Below are 21,235 nucleotides of genomic sequence, written 5' to 3'. Positions count from 1 at the left end.
GGAGGGACGGATGTTGGGGTGGGGTGGCTGGAAAGCAAGGCCCAATTTCAGAAACATCAAAAGCTTGGCTTGATTTAGTAGGCAGCAAAGGAAATGACAGAACTTTGTCGAGGATTTGAGGATGGACAGAAGGAGTCATATTTATAAGAAGAGAAGGAGTCATATTTATAGGGAAAAGGTCAGATTTAAAACTAGTCTCATTGCCTAGTAGACAAATTTATGAGGAAATAATTTATATATGGCTTTACACAAAGTAGTCATTCATTTAGGATGAAAGGTCCCTAAATCAGGTTCAAATGTCTTAAATGAATTCCATGAGTAAATTCAATGCAAATGTCACATATGGAATATTGATTTATTTTCAACAGAAATTAATCAGCTACCAATATTTTTAGTCTCAGCATTTATATCTGCTTTAATTGACTCTTCTGTTTTAGGATCACTGTTTTTACCAAGGGTCCATCATACATGAATTTGATTCTGCTGCTAGTATCAGCACTTGTAATGGTCTGAGGTAAGGCAGAGTAGCTTCCTAATTCATTTTTCTATTGATGTTCATGACGACCGCTTGACTGATTTCTTTTCCCCAATCTAGTAAATATAAAAGTTAGTGGGAAGGGGGTGCTGTGTGCTCTCAGTAGCAAATGTGAACTCTAGCTTGTGGTTTATGCTCGGGTTCAACTACAAGATGCCTAACCCATAAACCCCAACAAGGTAAATTTCAGCATAGATGGGAAGGATTCAGAGCTGGTAGATTCCATGACACCATCTAGCACGTACTCTCATATTAGAAGTCAAGGTGCTGAAAGTACACAATTGCTTAAGAACACAGATCTTGCAAGTATTGGACAGATTCTGCAGTGCAGGTTTTCTGACTCTGAGGTTTGTGGGTTCCTCTGACATTACAATGTTCCAGTCACTTTTTTTTTTTACACTAGGCCAAGCCCATTCTGGTTTAGAAAGTAAAAAGTCAGAAATAAAGCTTATACTTTTTATGTAAGTCTTAGACTTAAAGGTAAAAATGAAAGATGTGAGGAGAGACGGAAGGCAGAAGGAAAAACAAGTTCTGTTTTCATTTGTCCTGACTGTCCTTGAGTGGCTCTGGAATTCTCATGAATGAGAATCTCTTTTATGACAAAACGACCTAAGTGTCTGTACCTTTAGACACCTACTCTACAGTTAGCACATGATATATTTATCATATGTATGCAAAAACTTTGAGGCAACCATGGGTGAAAGTTGCTTCTCTGCCTATGCTCCAAGCAAAAATCATGCTGACTAGCTTCTGAGGACAAAGGTTGACTCTTTCTTAGAAATGGTCACTAATTCAAAGGCTACATGCTGTGTCACTTGTTTGCTACCTAAATCAGCCAGCTCAGAAGGTTTGATCCCAGAATTTCCCTTTTTTCAGAAGGCTAATGTTACTAAAATAGAGTGGGGTGGCTACAGATTTGAATAATGTTGTGTTGCTATTTCCATAGGGGCTTCTTCAGAGTGAATGACCAACGGTATCTCATCGAACCAGTAAAATACTCAGATGAGGGAGAACATTTGGTGTTCAAATACAATGTTAAGGCACCCTATGCTACTAATTATTCCTGTTCAGGGCTCAATTTTACCAAGAAGTTTGCTCCAATAGATGCTAAATATATAAAAGAGCACAAAGTGGAAGTAAGTATTCTAAATCCTCTTTATTTAAAAAACAACAACCAAAACCAAACCAAACCAAACAAAACAAACAAAAACAAACAAACAAACAAACAAACAAAAAACCTACCCTTCTTCTGATCTCCTTTACGATCGCCCAAGAAAAAGTCTGTGCACACAACTAGTGAAATGCAGGTCCTATTCTGAACTGGAAACTCATGGTCCAAAGGCTGAACATCAAACTTCTTTATGTCGATGTAGAAAGTATTTATTCTCTTCAGCAAATGTCAGTTTGTTCCATAAGTTTCAATAAAGGGAAAGCTCCCCACCCTCTATATGGAATGCCAGCATTAAGGCCTTAAGCAACTGGAAAAGGATTTTTGTGTGTGTGTGTGGTATCCTATCTTACTCTTCCTTACTGCTTTGGAGAAGTTGTTGATGACAAACTCACCTCTTACATCAGACTCAATGGTATGACAAAAGACAACAAAGGATGCAAAGAGGGTCACTTTCTGGTGGGCTGGCTGCAACATGCTTAGTGTTTGTAGGCTTCCTCACAGTCAGGTGCTGTGTCCCCAACTCTCCCCTAGATGTTAGCTGGTAGGCCGCAGGTTTGTTTTTACGTCTCATGTTCATGGTCTAGGCAGTGGGTGTCTAAAACATTATATACCTCACAGGTATTTCTTGGTTGAGTATCTCAATGGATAAATAATTACATAAATCAGCAAAGAATGACTTAGTCAAATCTTTGAAGAGTAGCCCCGGGCACTGTTCAGAAAATGTACTTGCTCCATAGGGCTAGAAGCTCAGAATTTCCTAGTATTCGTGTTTCCTATAAAGGAAAGGCTGATAATTATTAGCAGTGCTTATAAGTGTCCCTGGGATTGAGAATACCACACAGTAAAAAAGGGTGGGGGGCATTGTGGAGAAGTTGGAGAAATATGGGCATTCTTAGCAATTATTTCTCAGTTATACAAACATGTATGTATGCAAATACATACAGTTGTGTATATAGATATAAATACACAACTGTATGGGCTAGTAGCACATGACCTTAGTTACAAGCTATTTTGGTTATAGATGAAAAAAGGAAACCCAAAATATAAAAATACTTTATTGGTAATTCTTATTTGTGCTGGAAAACTAAACAAAAAAGTCAAAATAGTCAAATACAGAATGTTACCCAAGGATTATTAAAATCTAATGTGTAGGTCCAGATGTTTTAATGAGAAAAGTTCATAGATGTATTAGATACACCCATTTGTTTCACCTTCAAATATGATAGTATTAAGATTCCTTATCATGGAAAGTTGTTTTTTTTCTATTAAATTGATAATAGGTTTCATTGAACTTTCTGTCCATTTTCAGGGCTTCCACAAAGAAAACTTTATTGAACTGTTCATTGTTGCTGATGAATATGTGGTGAGTTCTCAGACGGACATTAGACACCTTATTCCTCTGTAAAACTACACCTCTGGTTCTCACTTAGAGAGAAGGAAATTCCACTAAGTTCCATTCTTGATTGACACATCTGCTTTCAGCTCCTCAAAACATACATATTATAAGAAACTCTTAAGTCTCTTCACTATCTTACAGATTAATCTAAAATAGAACACTCCCTTCTTACTGTGACTTATAGGAATTTTGAGCAATTTATACTTGAAAACAGGTCAATAATCTAGATTTGAACTCAACAGAAGACACTGAAAACTTTCAAACACTAAAAATTAAGGGAGAAAATCTTCATCAGAATGGGAAGTAAAATTCAAAGGTTATATATCTGTATTTAGAGCATATAGGAAGACAGAATTAAGAACTTAAACATTCTAATGAAGGAAGGGATCATTTCTCCCAGTCGCACCTCTAGCCATGAAGTCAACCCTATTACCAAAGATCTTCCCAAGGACCTCAGAAGATAGAAAGAACTTCCTGTATGCCTGTAACCATGGCAGGGAAAATGGCAACCACCAGAAGACAGACTCCAGGTCTGTACTATGTACAGATGCTCCACATCAGGCATGTCAGCATCTAGTGTTCAATTGCTGATATACTAAGCAAAATTTTCAACATATAAACTGTTTGGAGATCTGGTAAACAACTAGAGCATGAGTAGAAATTTCCCAACAAAGCCATTTCAATGGCCCTAGATAAAATGAACCTCATGAGGCAGCCAACCAATGTAACAGGAGATAGGTTAGTTGTCCAAGACCTGTCAACAAGCCAATGATCCTTCAGTTATACTGTATACTAGGGGAATATATAAAGTCATTGAAAATATGAAAAATGAATGGAGCGAAGTAAATGGAACAGTAAGAGAGGCTACATAAAATGATGGGCTTTCTGGACAAAGCTGCCTTAGCATCTGTGAAAGCAAAAAGTGCATATCTCCAAGTGAATTAAACAGAGATTAGACACACATGAAGAGAGACTACATGAGGCAGAGGACATAGCAAGGAAATAACTTACAGAGCACAGGGAAGGAAAGAGCACCAACTGTGAAAGAGAAATGAACTTGAAAAGCTGGATGAAAAGGCCGTGGTGAGTGCCTGCAGGTAACCTGATGGCAGACGGTATCTGAGAGTCAATCCTTAAAAGTCTTCAAAAAATAAATATTAAATCAGATAGTGATATATGAAAAATTCCAACAGTGAAGACAAGTGGGGGAGGCAACACATTTTTCAGATCACTTGAAGCAAAGAGCTACATTAACTCTACAATTTATATAGCATGTGTTATAAGCAATAGGAGATTGTGTATATTTCAAGAATAATATATTTAAAACATCATTGAAAATATTATTATTCTCAAATTTGGCACAAAATATCTGGCAGTGACAAAGGATTGGGGGAAAGAAAACATACTTAATATGGTTGGTACCACTGACCTAACAACTTCAAGGAGAAAGAAGAACACACTTGTCTGAGTGCCAGGTAGCACCAAAAACTGGATAAAGGGTTAGAAGTAAAGGTACAAGGATCCCTTCTACTCCCCTCTACTGTGCTTGGGTTAACCCTGTGGTCTCCCAGACAGCCTCAGACACTTTCTCTACAGTGTATTCTAGGCAATCCCTCCCAACAACTATTAGAAGTCATGTTCACCTTCTAGAATTTAAGGATGGTGTGGGAGCAAAGGAAACAGTGGTAAATGGTAGTAGAAACCAAGATGTAAAGAAACATCTTGAAAGAGAAACTGTAAATATGTACAAGATGCCCAGAAAGGTGAAGAACAACTGCTCAGTTTAGTTAGGAAGAAGACACTTGTAAACTACAGAGAAGAATTTCAGAGACTTCTAGCGGGATTCAGGAAAGTCATACTTGGCTCTGATTTTTAGCATGAAAGTTCATACGGAAAATCTTCCTCTACTGTTCAATATATTTCATTAAAGACTCGTAAAGAAATGCAGTTATAAGAACAGACTCAAACTCAGAGCCATTAAGTTGATGTGGCCTTCTAAACTTTGTCCTGCCTTCCCCTCTATGGCTCAATGTAGAGTCTGTTTGACCATGTGATTTTGTGATTTGTTACCCTCATGTACTCAGGAGTCAGGGGAGTAAACTTGCTAATGCTTGCAAAGTAATGGCTGTCACATAACTTTCACAATTGTGGCTTGGGAATAAAAATGAGCTCTAAATAAGACTAAGCAGATGTGTTTATAAAAAAAAAAATCAACAGATGTAATATAATTGAAAAATGGGATGACCAAATTCAAAAGAAGACCTTAAAGTAGTGCTACACCAAAGAACATCTTCAGGGACCGCTATGTCTAGTTATTTTCTTTCAAAAAACTATCCCGTCTTCATAATTCATTCAGTGTTTAGCTCATTGGCAAGAGAATTGTGTTCTATTGCTCTAGAGGCTGCTTCTTTAAAAAACAAAAAACAAAAAAAAATAGTATCTCTTAGTAAGTGAAGTATTTTGTTGGGCTTTTTCTCAATATTGATAAGTAACAAATGCTATATTTGTGTTTCCAGTACCACAGGAACAGTAGACCCCAAAACAAGCTAAGGAAACGAATTTGGGGAATGGTCAATTTTGTCAACATGGTAAGTTTTGATATGATTTGAATCCATATGAAAATATAGATGCAATAGACTTTTTAGGGCAGGTCTCTGAAAGGACTGTAGTAAATCACCTTGGCATTGAGTTAACATAAACCACAGATCCATCAGGTCAACCAGTTAATACAATTCTTCTCAGTCAGCAACACACCAGAGCACTAGAGTTTTGATTTACTAAGTAAATTACACTTAATATCTAAATAAATTACAAAATTTGCTCACCGGTGGGGGCTGGTAGGATTCCTCAGTGGATAAAGAAAAGTGTTCGATGCACAACACAAAGGTGGAACCTGAGTTCAATCCTTGGAATCTTCAGGAATGTAGAAGGAAAGGACAGATGCCACTAAATTGTCCTTGGATTCCACAAAGGTATCTGCCATATGTACCTGCTCTCTCTCTCTCTCTCTCTCTCTCTCTCTCTCTCTCTCTCTCTCTCTCTCTCACACACACACACACACACACACACACACACACACACACACTGTAATAATAATAAGTAATAGAAAATTTAAATCTCTGCTCACATAAAAATTATGAAGCAATATCAACAGTTTGAGAACTAAAGTATTAATGTAAATATTAGACCACAGTACATTAAACTTAGTGTTCTGTGTCTGTATATACCAAAAAAAACGTCATGCTGTAATTTATTGTCTATGGCTTATCATTGGGATCACTATAATATATTAAGATTATTAGTGGATCTAAACATTAATGAGAACTGCTACTAAAACAAATTGAAACAAATTGTGAGTTGTACTCATCTTCCTTTGCTGAAGCATTCGAACACATCCTAGACCTAGTAGTCACTTAAAGAGATGCAAAAGAAGACACTAGAAGGAGAAGCCCATCTAGATTAGTTTAAATCATTCACATAACAAGTTGAATTTTTTTTTAATCACAGGGGAATACAGTAATAATGAAAGAAACTTCGAACAATTTGACTTTGTGAAAATTATTCCCTCTTTGAACAGATTTATAAAACCTTGAACATCCATGTGACATTGGCTGGCCTTGAAATATGGTCAACTGGAGACAAGATAGAAATAGTGTCAAATCTAGAAACTACCTTAATGCGTTTTTCCACTTGGCAAGAAACAGTTCTCAAAAAAAGGAAGGATTTTGATCATGTGATTTTACTGAGGTATGTGGTTATTCTATTTTCCTTCACATATTGGGGCGATTATTCCTATTTAAAAAGAAAATAGGGATCAAGAGATGGGTTGGTGGGTGAGAGCACTTGCTATGAAAATATGAGGACCTAAGTTTGAACCCAAGCACCGATGTAAAAAGTTAGGTATGGACATGCACTCTTTTAGTTCTCATGACCCCAACACCATGAGTCAGGTAGAGACAGGAGAATCATGGGGGCTTGCTGTCCACCAGTCCTAACACCAGGCTCTGTGGAAGGCCCTGTCTTGAGGGAATAAGGCCATAGCATGACAGAACTGGACACCTGATGCCCTTTTCTGGCCTCTCATGCACACACATGGGCATTCATATGTGTACACACATGTGCAAATAAAACATACACACTCAAACACACAAAGGAAAAAGAAAAAAGAAAGTAGAACAAATAAACAACACAATAACATTGAAAATTATTTATTGGGAGGGTTTTGTTGTTGTTGTTGTTTTTCAAGACAAAGTTTCTCTATGTAGATTCGCGCCTCTCCTGGAACTCACTTTGTAGGCCAGGCTGGCCTGGAACTCACAGAGATCTGTCTGCCTCTGCCTTCTAAGTGCTGGGATTAAAGGTGTGTGCCACCACTGCCCGGCAGGGATTTTTTTATTATATAGGAAAAATGTTAATTGTGAGTATAGAAAAATTCCCAAGTAGAATATTTAATAATATTTTTTGCTAATACTAATTAAGACTGTAAAGAAAAAAATACAGCCTTATGCAGAGTTGAAAATGCGCCAGAGCAAAGTTAAGTTGGGGAACCATGGGTATTTCCTATCACAATCTAAGGTCAGCCTCTCTAATATTTCACTAAAACCTGGCTTTCTGGAAAATCTGATCTGGTAAGTTTATCCTGCTCTAGCTTTAATATCCCTACATAAAAGTTTGAGAGGATCTACCTAATTATTAATTCCCCTATTCAAAATACCTAGCAGTATACAGGTGATACATATAGGAATGGATTATATAGGCTCTGTGATAATAAGCACCGTTGTTATCTTAAGTGATATCACACTGTGGGAGAGCTACATGGGAAGAGTAGTAGCTTTCAGATGTCCTCTGATGCTGCTAAAGTCATATCTTAGGGAAGCACCCACTCTACCTACCTGCTTCTCTGCCTATAATGCCAATGCTTCTCCAGAGTTCTGCAAATCTAGTCTGTGCAGCCTCTTTCCAGGGTTAACTAAAGCTGAGCTTTCAGGCTGAGCTCAGAAGCAAGCAGTCTAAAGCCTGTCATGAGAGGTCCAGCCTAGTCATTTAGTAGACTGATAAGAGTGAGCCAGACTGTCAGTTTTCATCTGAAAGGTCCACAGCATTTCTCTTCAGGAGTGTAACTGTGCCTATCTGGGTGCAGACACTCATACACTGTCATGACCAAAAATGATAGTGGATGAAGCACAATAAAATATCACCATAAACTTCATGGTGGGAAAGACAGAGTTCCCTATTTGTACATTAACATTTAAATATTTATTTATTATGTATGATGTGTGTGTGTGTGAAAAAGAGAGAAAGAGAGAGACAGAGGCAGAGAGTCATGGTGCATTTGTGGAGATCATAGGACAAGTTGCAAGAATAAGTTCTCTCCTCCCACCAAGTGGATCCTGGGGATAGAACTCAGGTTGTCAGTCTTGGCAGCTAGTGTCTTTACCTACTGACTTATCTCACATAGCCCCATGTGAATTTTAGGACACCTAGTATTATCTAAATAGGTATAATGAAGAACAAAAATTTTATTTTAATAAAATAATTTTTCTCATTTCACAAGTAACTTTTCAGATCAATGAGCTGTTTGAAACAGGGGCTTAAAGTGGATGGCTGCTCACTATCCACCTGGGCAGTTCTACTAGGAATTCTTATGATTTGAGTTATTGAAATCTTCCATCTATAGTAACATATATTTAGAAGGAAAGACATTGCATATGACATTACAATTGTGTTATGTTTACATTCAGATGACTTTGAGAGAAGTCAGCCTCTGGCCTGTCCTTCCCTAGTTCTTCACATATCTCATGTTCTTCCAAGATCTCCAAAGACTGGCAAGCCCAGAATACCAAGATCCTCTAAGGAGCAAGGCAAAGCTTTGAGACATTGAACATAGGGATAGAAACAGAGTTCATCTTGTTAACTAAAATAATAAAAGGCTAAAAAGGATCCCTTCAGCTCACCTCTGTTCTTGTATTTGAATTTCCTGATTTCTATGTGTTGTGTTATAGAACATGATAGCTCTGTTTACAAAGACCCAAATCTAACCACTACTCTCAAATCAAGTGAAAATTAGATCCCCTAAAATTTATCCTTTTAGGGATTATGGGAATAGCCTTATTTTTATACAAGGATTCATTTAAATGTTGGATTAGAACTATCATTGCCATTCTGAGTTTCTATAAATTGATAAACAATTTTAAGTGTTCTCAACCATAATCAAATAATCCTGATTCTGAGTACATTCACTATAGTATATTTCCCTCTCAAACACTTTAAAGATTAATTGGTTAGCTTGCTGTAGTTCTGTTTATTTGTGTCATTTAAATTGTTTTATCCAGAGTTGAATAAAAGGTAAAATAGAATGAAGAAAAGGGAGATTCTTCTTTCATTTTGTTTTTCTTAGAATGCATTACATTTTTTGTTTCACAATTCATCCTAAGACCACATTTGGCTTTTTCAGTGCCTCTAGGTTTAACTGAGCTCAGCATCAACTCAGGTCATCCATGGTGTCCACAACTTCAGAGATGAGAAGGTTGCTTCAAGAACAAAGGGTGACCACTACAGTGGTTCACTGCAGTTTGAATTTGGTGTTAATGAACCTGTCCACCCAGATTAAAAACAAGTATTTTTGTATCTTGTTTACAGTGGGAAGTGGCTCTACACACCAATGCAAGGAATTGCTTACCCAGGAGGAATGTGCCAGACCCTTCGGTCATGTAGCATTGTAAAGGTAGGACTAAAACATTCCTAAAAGTGTACTATTTGCCCAAATATTTAAGTTAATTTTCTATATCTATCTGAAACACATTGAAAAGCCATGTGTGAGCTGTGTTGGACCTATATTTTCCAAGGTATGTCATGAAGGGACCTATATTCCCTTCAGTAAATGAAAATCACAAATGGTTCTTGTGAAAAACTGTAAGTAAACAATGAAGGTAAAACACAGTTCAAAGCTCAGAAGGACGGGTATGAAACTCCCACAGCATATTCCATACCTGTAAACATTTTTAATATATTAAATAAAACTATTTATAAAGACAAGTAAAGTCCATTACATTTAGGTGGATTTAATCATTGTAACTGTTTTTAAACTAAAATAAGTATAAAAGTCACTTAATGTGTCATATTAAGATAGCCTTGAAAATTATGTTCAGTGAGTAGAGGACCTTTGAGCTGTTGTCTCTCCTTGCTTGTATGACCTGTCTCCAAGGCTCACAGCTTCCAGGAAATGCTGTCCATGTAACTTTGTTGGAGATATAGTTGAAAACATGGAGGTTTGTATTTATTTCCTTGTTATTTATTTTCCCAGCTTAGTGTTATTGGGAGCCAACCTTAAAATAGCTAGTATTTATTCAAATACCCTCACCAACTGGTTATTTTATAATCACTTTTATGACTGTAGATTTGCCGTTAGTATCTAAATGAAATAAGATCTGCCTACAAAGTCAATTTACCCCCAAATTACTTTAGCCAAACCAAGAAACCTTTGAAGCAAAATGAAATGAATAAATTAAAGGTGAACTATTAGCTTTATCATACTGGATGGCCTATCCCTCTTTGGGTTCGATTTTCTGTGAATATATAGGTTAAAGCATGAATAAGGTCTATGAGACAAGACAACAACTAATTCTGCCATGGATTTTATGTTTCTGATTTCCAGAGGTTTCTCATGACAGGAACTCCCTCCACAAGATTATCTAGCATTGTTGCTCAATATGACAGGACAGATCAAAATCAAGAACACCAAACCCCTCACTTGAGACCCTGGAATATCTAGTGCAGAGAAGACACCAACACCATTCATAAAATTGGGTAGGGCATTTGTCTTAAGTCCTCATGGGCTTCAGTAACAAAATACCAGAAACTGAGTAGGTTGTAAGCCATGGAAATGTATTTCTCACAATTCTAAAAGCTGAGAAGTACAAGGACCTGACAGACATCTGTAACTGTCAAGGGTCTGCTTCATGGCTTAAGATCGACACATTCTCATTGTGACTCCCATGGTAGAGTAGAGAGAAGTTTCTCCAGAGTCTATTTGGATAGGACATTATTATCACTGATGGGAAACTTGCCCTCTTAGTCTAAACATTGCAGTCCTTGTGGCTTAAGGTTTCAAAACACAAGTTTTGGAAAGACACAGCAGTCAGACATAGTAACGTTAATTAGTAGATTTTAGCTATTTGGAAAAATGAGTCTCTGCCAATACAACAAACAGGAGTATGCTATACACCAAAAAGTTACAAAGTTAGAAATATATAAAAAGTCATTTGCCCAATTTCAGTATAAATTATAGTCATGGACTGAAGTACAGATGAGGTATAATGAAGTCTATCCCGTCCCAAATCCATAGTAACTAACTAAGATTTAGAAATTGAGCCTTTCAACCACTAATTTAAAGTGATACCTATGTACTACTTTGGGGGTTCATTATAAACATCTTATATGACTGCTTTTTTCCAATCAGGATCTTCTACCAGATGTAAATATAATTGGGAACCGAATGGCACATCAGTTGGGACATAGCCTGGGCATGCAACATGATGAGTTTCCATGCACCTGTCCTGTGGGAAAATGTGTGATGGGTGGTAGTGGAAGGTGAGGCTCTGATAATATACATAATAAATTTATTTTATATATATTCATATTTTGAAAAAAATTCATATAGTATATTCTGATCACACTTTCCCTTTCCCCATCTTCTCCCTCTTTCTCCCCACCCACCAAAATCTACCCCCTTTCTTTCTCTCTCTCTTTAGAAGATAAACAGGCAAAAAATAAATAAACAGAATAAAACAAACAAACAAAACAAAGTAAAAACACAGGAAACATAAACACAAACAAAACAAAATACCCAAAACCATTAAAAACACAAAATTAGAAACCAAAATATACCAACAAAAGACCAGTAAAACAAAAAGTGCTCAAAGTCAGTAAGACAAGAATCTACAAATCTACCATTGAGTTTGTTTTCTGTTGTCCATTTTCTGCTGGGCATAGGGTCAACCTTCAAGTGTAGTTAATGTACCCAATGAGACTACTTTGGAGAAAACTCGTTTTTCTTTGCAAGTAGATGCCAATGACAGATTGCTCAACAATATACAGTGAGTGGCTTATTATGTGGTCAGGCCTCAGTCCCGTGCATCTGTGGACTCCTTTGTGGCAGGAAAAGTAAGAAAATTGTCTGTTAATGCCAGGGCTTTCTTATGGATGTTAATTGATTAAATGATGCAGTGTTGGGCTGGAGAGATGGTTCAGTGGCTCAGAGCACATACTGCATTTGCAGAGGACCTATGTTTAGTAGCAGCCACACTGGGAAGCTCAAGACCACTTGTAACTACAGCTCCAGGGAATCTGATTGCCTCTTCTGGCCTCAGTGGGTACCTGTACACATACCCGCACATCAACACACACAATTATACATGATTTTAAAACAAATATTTTTAAAATGATGAAAAATAGCTAAAGTTTGAAATGCAGTGATGGTCACAGAGTAGAACTCAGTAACTTATATCAAACTAACAATATTCTCAAGGTCATACCAACCTCATTTAATGGACTCAACTCTCTAGAAGTCCTTTGTATTCAATTGTTGAAGGGGATCAAACCAAATGAAAAAAGAGGGAATGAAGTGTGAGCTTAAATAGAGGTATTGAGAAGCCATAAGGATGTTTCTGCTATTGTTAAGGAGTTGATTTCCACATGTATAATAGAGACCTACTCCATATCAGGCACTGTGTTAACTCATGGTTACGTTTAAAGAACTGAACATAATTCCCTCCTTGACTTGTCAAGAAGTTTGTGATCTTTCAGAGATGGTAAATCAGATTTATATTACTAGGTGGTTATAGTACAGAGGGCACAGTGGGGGCTGGAGAGACAGCTCAGTTGTTAAAGAGCACTTGTTGCTATTACAGAGAATTGGGGTTCAACTGCCAGCATCTACATGAAGACTTACAATCATCTTTAGCTCTAGCTCCAGGGCATCCGACACCCCTCCTAGCCTCTGCGGGCACAGCACACATGGTACACAGATATACAGAAAGACAGGCAAAACACCCATAACATAAAATAAAAATAATATTTTTTTAAATAAGAGGGACACATTAGAGGGGAAGCAGGAAGCACAGACAACCAACTGTTGGTTTCAGGAAGGATTGGTCAGAAGAAGCAAAGCCCGAGTTTTTCACTGAAATGGCATTTCTTAGTTGTGTTTTGTCTAGAACACAACTAATAAGCAAGAAGGAGCCAGGCCATGGCTCTGCTCTCGCAGTTAGCATTTGCATTTATTTTCCAACTCCCTGTTAAATTTTTATAGCTTCCTTCATGTGATGAACCTTTATTTTTACCCCATCTCATCTCTAGCATCCCTGGAATAAAATTCAGTAAATGCAGCCAAGCTCAATATCAGCAATATCTGAAGGACCAGAAACCAGCATGCATACTCAACAATCCACTTCCTACTAACTTAATTGATTACCCATTTTGTGGGAACAAGAAGGTAGATGAAGGAGAAGAGTGTGACTGTGGACCAGTTCAGGTATTTGCAAATGATATCATCTTTAACAGGGTTGGTGCTCCGTTGGAATCATAGCAGACGATCATGTTCTCAGTGAAGCCTTAGGAAGCTGTTTTTATTATCCATTTGGAGACTGACTGTTGAGGCAACCTCCTTTCAAGCCTTCTTAGGAAATCTCAAGTCACATGTGATGATCTTGCTGGAGACCAGCAGCATTCCATTTGCCTAGCTTATATGTTAACTGCCTTGTTTTGTGAGAAATACCCTTAAGTCTGACAGTAGGAGGTGGCCGTTCTACAAAACATCACCTAGTCAGTCAAGTTTTACTGAGAGCCTTGGGAAGCTTGTCAATTTCATGGCTGTGCAGTTGTAATTATAGATAATTCTCTTTTGATAGAGGGACAAAAGGCCTTCAAATTTTACACATACTTATTGAATTTTAGAGCATTTAGAAAAAGCCTTGGAGGCAAATTTTCAAGTAATTCTTAGTCCGATTTTAGAAGCTCATCAAATAAATATTCATCCTCCACCGCTGTCGCCTCAAATGAAGAAAGGTGTGTAAACCTCTGGGGAGGTGTTAAAAATATGAAGTAAGTAGTTCTCTGGTGCGGCTTCAATTTACATTCCCACAAACCTTCTGAGCCTGCATGCTGCAGACAACATTTGCCGCATTAGCTCTAGACACTGTGCAGTTCGAAGTGCTGCAATTGGGCAGCAATCAAGAGACACTGTCATGAGGGTGTGGCCGACCTGCCCAGAGAGAACTTGAGAACTGATCTTCAATGTCTCAGATGAAATGAAAGAAAGCTGCTGGCTTTGGATGGAGGCCTTCACTGATGAGATGCAGACAGATAACTGCCTCTGAAGTTTTAATTTTGTCCAAGAAGGCAGGGCACCCACTAAGTGTGACTGTTTTATTGTTATGATATAATTATGCACTGAGAAGGAGGGGAGAGAAAGTTCAGGTTGTAATTAATGGCAGAGGTAAGATCAGATCTTTAGACATTGTAGTATCTCACATCATACTTCAGCACCAAGGGGTTGGGATTCAGACAACAGGGGCTGTAAGGTCACTGTTTTTTTGGACTCTTCCCACCAATGAGAGTTCATAACCTGGGAAGCACTGAAGAATCATGAGAAGGCAACAATGTAGAAGCCCCCAACACAAGCTGCACCAATAATCTGATTCACATACCTAAGCCAAGGATCCTGCATTTCTCTGGAGCTCTTGAATGGACACAAGTAATTAGATCATTAAATAGGAGCCAATATACCAAGCCATTTGTGATGTTTACATTTTCATCTTGCCAGGAATGCACAAATCCTTGCTGCGATGCATACAAATGTGTCCTGAAGCCAGGATCCACTTGTGTGGAAGGAGAGTGCTGCGAAGCATGTCAGGTGAGACCCTTGGCTCCCAAGGATTTCCGCCTTCTCAGTTTAGGTGTGTGGTCAACAAAACACTATCGGTCATGGCTGGCCCTGCATTGTTGATTCCAGAATGGAGTGTCCCTTGTTAATATCCAGGAGTATTTAATCTGAAATGTTCTGATGTCTGAACAGATGGTGCTATAGTCTGGGTAATAGAGAAGATGGTGAGCATCATTTGGCATTTTTAGGAGTGAAATCACATGACCAACACTTTTCTTACCCATATGTAAATCAGTTCCAATCTATTTAACCTCAAGTGGGAGGGAAATTGATATCCCAGCAACAGTTTATCCAAAGGAAAACAGAGTATACATAGATACTTGATGCCTAGGGATAGGAGCTAGAAAAAAAAAATGACCAGAAATTCAGATAGTGCCAAAGAATTTATTTACACTTATTTCACTCCACTGAATTGCATGCTTACAAATAAAAGAATCATGTTACATATCTTCAACTCTTCCTAGGAACCCCACACATTTAAGAGAATACCTTTGTGCACACCCCTGAGCAAGAGAGGCAGGATATTGTCACAGTTTATGTGATAAAATCTTATCTGTTGGTGACAGAGATTCTGTGTTAAGCATTAGATGGGTAGAGATTTGTTGGAGTGATATATTAGAGCAAAGAATGAAGAAAATACAAGGTAAATGGAAACATCTGCCCATTTTACCACTTTTGCCCATGTCAACTCTACCTAAGGATTTTTAAATACCAAATTTCAAAACCAAAGTCTTGGGCTGGGGAATGAGCTCACGAGTTAAAAGTACACTGGCTGCTCTTGCAGAGGATGCAGGTTAGGTTCCCAATACCCACAAGGCAGATGTAACTCTCGCCCCAGGGATCTGGTGCTCTCTTCTGGCCTCTGTGGGCACCAGGTATGGATGCATGGAGGTAAACCACATATATATGTATGTATGTATATATAATAAAGCTTTTAAAAATACCTCACTAGTTTCTCATTCTACAAATAACAATAATCCTTAGCATCGAGAAGAAGGAAGCTGTGAGCCTGTCTCTCACAGATAAATTAAGTAAGTTAGCTTTCTGACTATATACCCAGTTTCACCAACTCACACATCAAAGATTCCAATATTTGTTTCTCTTCAACAGATTAAGAAAGAAGGGGCCATATGCAGAGTAGCAAAAAATGAATGTGATTTTTCTGAACTGTGTACTGGCCACTCCCCTGAGTGTCCTAAGGACAAGTTCCAGGCCAACGGGTTTCCTTGCAAGAATGGACAAGGCTACTGCTTTATGGGGCAGTGTCCCACTCTGGATGATCAATGTTCAGAATTGTTCAATGATGGTGAGAGTCATAGGGATGAATGATCAAGACAATAGTCGCTATGTCTATTACTATTAAGAACTTGGGATTTAATTGGAGATAATATAATTTGTGACATACTTTCAAGGTCTCATCTAGCATCTCTTTGTCTGCAACCCCTATTGATGATTTTACTTACAATGTAATTAATCGACTCTGTATAAGAGCTAGCATGCATCTGTGCCTCTTACATATCGCTATTCCTACTTAAAAAACATTTCCTGACTCAATAGCATATTTCTCAATGATTTTTGGCTCTTTTTACTACACCATTCTGTGGTATAATTTGGCAAGCTTAACTGTATTAGGAAATGAAGTATTTTATGATTCTCAGTATTCATGGTTTTTTTTAATCATGTGATTTTGAACTCCAGGAGCACAAGAGAGTCACAGTCTTTGCTACAAAATGAATAAAAAAGGAAACAGATTTGGATATTGCAAAAAAAAGGGAAACACATTTGTTGCCTGTGAAGAGAAGTAAGTGCCCAATGGAAACAGGTCTCTATAAAGTGTACTGAGAACTCATAAGGGCTTCTGGTCTGATATCTGTTAATCTGATTTTGCTGAGAATTAGGAGGAGAGTGGCGAGCACAAGCCCCTGGCTCCATTGGCTGAATTTTCTCTCTGTGTTTATTAGCTGGGGTCCTGGAATAGAACGAACAAAGAGGGGTAAGATGGGTGGAAAAGAGGGAGGAAGAGAATGCCACCAAACCAGGGCAGTGGAAAATATGTTTTAAAGGGGGAAAACGAAAAATTGAAGGAAAGCAGTGAAGGCATCTGAAGACGTTGGAAGTGAGATTGATCTACATGAGTTAAGCTCCCTTCCAGGTCTGCGTGGCCTTTCACATGTGACAACATAGGGACTGGACTGAAAGCAACAGTCACAAAATCCTCCAGTCAAGTTCACCTTCGTTTCCATGTATGCTATGTGAAAACGGAGTGCCCTTTACTTCCCTCTCCTTACTTTCTTTCAGTGGCTGCCTCACTTTACAGTGGGTGCTGCAAAAGCAGTGGCATCCCCCTCTCCACCTCCCTCCACCCACCCACCCACACCCTCTTGCTAGACCCTCCCCTGCTTGCTAGAATTAGTTAATATCAAGAGAGGAAGAACAATTCTTAGTGTTCCCATCAAAGTTATGCTAATCCAAATTGTTAATAAATAATCTTTGTGAGCTTTAATGAATACTGAGTTTTGAGAACTGAGAAATCTTTCAGTGATTGTCTCACATACTTATTTATTTATGTTAGTTCTTATAGTTGGAGCTCTAGAGGTCTGAGAGTGTTCTCAGCCTACCATGGCCCTTGAACCTGCCGACAAATGTGGTTTAGAGAAAAGCCGCTGGGCTGGTTGTCTGGTCTCTGACACTTTGCTTTGGCTCCTGGTCCTAAATCTGAGAACATCCTGCTTTTCCTTCAGAGATCTCAAATGTGGAAAGATATTCTGTACTGGAGGTCAGCGCTCATCACTCCTGGGAGAGGATAAAACATATAACCTTAAGAATCAGAAGCAGAATGTGACCATCAAATGCAAAACCATGTTTTTATACCACGATTCTAGAGACATTGGCCTGGTTAATTCTGGAGCAAAATGTGGAGAGGGAATGGTAAGAGAACAGCCGCTCCCAAACATCACAGGGTGCTGGGACTGGCTCCCAAGGAGTTTCTAGATGGGGAAACGGGGGCGGTGGGGGGGAGGGGGGGGGGAATGGCCACTTTCCCTGTAAATTATTAAGGGAGATGGTGGCAATAATATGGTAATGTTATTCTTGCTTATTTGTAGTTATACTAAATTATATGCAATTGTTATAAATATGTTTAATTGGTGTCTTAAAATAGGCACTTAATGAAATCGCACATGACTTCTATTCCAATTAGTGTTACTTATGTCAGCAAGCTCTCTTCATTTATTTTATTCATTCAGTCATATTTACTGGCTAAGTACTAGGCTTTTGGTAATTAGGCTGGATTCCCATGGCCTATAGGCCAGTGTTCTTGAGAATGTCCTACACAGAGTATGGCCATGGAAATGATTTCCTGGTGGTGTGGAAACCAGTGCATGCATACTTGATCCAAAGGAAGAGCACTGGCTACCTGCAGGGTATTGTACCTACTCAGAGTTCAGCTTGATTTGATTTGTTATACTCTTTTTTTTTTTTTCAGAGAGAAAAAAAGAAAGGCTTTTTACTCTATAGACTTGATTTTAGCAATTATTATGACCCATAGTTAATTATTATGAATATTTCTTAGGTACAGTATAATGTTTCAGTACATATGTAGAATGAGTAATAACCAAATTTGAGTAAATTAGGATAGAACTACATTAATAGCTGACCATTTCTTTATGTTGAAAACATCCAAATTCCTTTCTTCTAATTATGTTAAAATATACAGTAAAGTATTATTGATTACGATCACTCTGCTATGTGAACCACTAGAAATTGTTCTTCCTGGTTAATTGAAAATTTAAACCTATTAACTGGAATCTCCTTTTTCCTTCTCCTGGCCACCCCACCAGTCTCTGGAAGCCACAATACAGTTCTCTGCTTCCTTAAGATCAATGTTTGTACCTTTTGTGTGTGATTGAGAATTCCCAATCTGTCTCACATGAGAAATTCCCAACCTGTGCCTGGCTTATCTCACATAATCTGCCTCTCACACTTACTCAAGATGCCACAAATGATGAACTGTTATTCATTTTGCAACTGTATAAGTTTGTCACACTTTTTGTCCATCCATCTATTGGTAGGTACTCAGGTTGAGTCACTATCTTCATTAGTATGAATAATTCTTTAAAAACATGAGAGTACAGAAAAGTCTTTTGTAGAAAGAAATTCCCACATAAACACAACACAGGGCTCCTTGGTTCTCATCTGCTTGGTGAGAGTACAGTGCTAACAGGAAAAGAAAATGAGGCACAAGAGAAGAGGAGGGCAGAGAGGAACAGTGGAAGACCGGAAGAATAAAAGAATAGGAAAGGAGATCGGTTGTTCTGTCCATTGGCATAGGAGCACTGTAAAACTGCCTTTGCAATTATCCTTGACTAAACACCCAAAGATGGCCAAACCAAAGCAAGACATTTCTCAGTATTAAAACTTAGTTGAGCTTATGATCTTCACGGGGGGGGGGGGGGGGGGGGGGGGGGGGGGGTTGACATGGGTGCCATAGATGCGAAAGCAACCTGCCTAGTGCTGCTTCCAACATGCAATTAAGCCACATAAGAGGGAATGTATAATTCGATTTGTCATTATGTAAAATGACATGTCTCATAAGTTCCATCACTCTAATTCATGCCAGTTACTTCCTCTCTAGGTTTGTATCGATGGCGAATGTGTCCAAATGGAAAAGGCCTACAACTCGACCAGCTGCCCCTCCCAGTGTGATGATAATGCTGTAAGATTTCATTGCCTCTTAAAGCAGTGTCATAGCAAACTTTCTTTTCTTCCCTTAGTCTTCACTCTTGAGCCTGTGTTAGAGTTATATCTATTCTTTTAAAGAGCTATATCGTTTATTTATATTTTATGTATGATCAATAAAATCAGTACAAAGAGTCAACCCAGATATTATTAAATATAGACATTGCCAATGTTACAGGCAAATAATTTATTATCTATATTGGTAATTTAAAAACTTATTTATGTACATACATATAAAGCTTAAACATGAAGTTTAAATTTTAATTTTTCCTAATATCACTTAGAGTTAAATTACAGCAGTATCAACATCAGCCCAAAGCTTTTGTAAAAACACACAAATTCTAAATTTGTTTTCAGCTCAACACTGCTCAATGCTGTTGGTTTATATCTGGGTGAAACATCATCCCTACACCCAGTTATAGATTAAAACTTATTAAGATATGTAAGAGATATCCTTTCAAGTACTAAATACCTATAGGTATGTATATATGTATGTGTGGTCCTGATGTAAAACTACCATTAATGTAAATGAGGTGCAAAACAAAGCTTTTCTCAGCCACTCCATAACAATAATAATACATGATTGTCTGCTCTTCCAGGTGGAGGACCACGAACATGAGTGCCAGTGTGAGGAGGGACCAATAATTGCTGACTGGGGAGAAACCTTAAACCTTACTAGTAAGGAATATAATTCTCACATATGTTCAGAGTCTCCCTCCAAGAAAGCTGTGTCTCATCTGCCATGTATTTGTTGTGTTTCTCCACAGGTTTTTATGGTCCTGTCTTACCCTTTTGCATGTTTGGAGACCCAAACTAAATTTATTACACTGGCCTTTGAAAATTAATGCATCTTCTAGCCAACTGTCACTTATGACTTCTGAAACCCAAAACACAATGCCTTTTCTTTAGGTGGTTCACAACTAACAAGCAGAAGTTTTCTTGCTGACTGTGGCTTTCCTTAAGCATCCTGGAATCTTGGAGTGAATTGTTAATTGTTAATAGAGATTGTAATTTGTGTCATATGGGAAGACAGAGAGCTAAAGCCCTTTTGGGAAGAAGTGAGCTTGTAAGTTCTACTGTCCTAAAGTCCAGCTGAAAATGTGTTATTTGTGTTTATGTTGTAGGTGTCTCTATCATGGTCATTGTGCTTGTCATGGTTGTTATTGGTGTTGGACTTGTCATATTATTAGTTCGTCACCACAAATGCATCAAGATAAAGCAAGTTCAAAAGTAGGTCTACATATTTTGTGTCAATGGAGGTCATCACTAAATACATACTAGTTTTGTGGCCACATAACATATCAGTGTGGGGTGGTCTGAATCTAGTACTGGAGACCAGGTGAGAATACCAAATCAAACTTTTACATGCCTGTTCATGTCCAAATACTTATCCCTATGGTTCTCAGACTTCATTATGTATTGAAAATCTGTTCAGCTCTTTCATAAAATACAAAT

The 21,235-nt window shown here is 38.1% G+C and overlaps 1 protein-coding gene across 1 annotated transcript in view; it reads left to right on the top strand.

The window, feature by feature from the left end:
* The window catches only part of Adam7 (ADAM metallopeptidase domain 7), a 33,780-nt gene that overhangs the window by 6,493 nt on the left and 6,052 nt on the right, over window positions 1-21,235 (top strand). The window contains exons 5-19 of the mRNA XM_036199610.1: window positions 438-514; window positions 1,482-1,671; window positions 3,016-3,069; window positions 5,619-5,690; window positions 6,680-6,849; window positions 9,742-9,826; window positions 11,561-11,691; window positions 13,459-13,633; window positions 14,924-15,013; window positions 16,154-16,349; window positions 16,742-16,844; window positions 17,785-17,971; window positions 19,677-19,757; window positions 20,380-20,458; window positions 20,905-21,010. Of these exons, the coding sequence (XP_036055503.1) occupies window positions 438-514; window positions 1,482-1,671; window positions 3,016-3,069; window positions 5,619-5,690; window positions 6,680-6,849; window positions 9,742-9,826; window positions 11,561-11,691; window positions 13,459-13,633; window positions 14,924-15,013; window positions 16,154-16,349; window positions 16,742-16,844; window positions 17,785-17,971; window positions 19,677-19,757; window positions 20,380-20,458; window positions 20,905-21,010 (1,796 nt within the window). The remainder of the gene's footprint in view (window positions 1-437; window positions 515-1,481; window positions 1,672-3,015; window positions 3,070-5,618; window positions 5,691-6,679; window positions 6,850-9,741; window positions 9,827-11,560; window positions 11,692-13,458; window positions 13,634-14,923; window positions 15,014-16,153; window positions 16,350-16,741; window positions 16,845-17,784; window positions 17,972-19,676; window positions 19,758-20,379; window positions 20,459-20,904; window positions 21,011-21,235) is intronic.

Source organism: Onychomys torridus, chromosome 9 (assembly GCF_903995425.1).
Source record: "Onychomys torridus chromosome 9, mOncTor1.1, whole genome shotgun sequence".
NCBI classification, from domain to species: Eukaryota; Metazoa; Chordata; class Mammalia; order Rodentia; family Cricetidae; genus Onychomys; species Onychomys torridus.
This window is presented reverse-complemented; position numbering and strand designations above follow the sequence as displayed.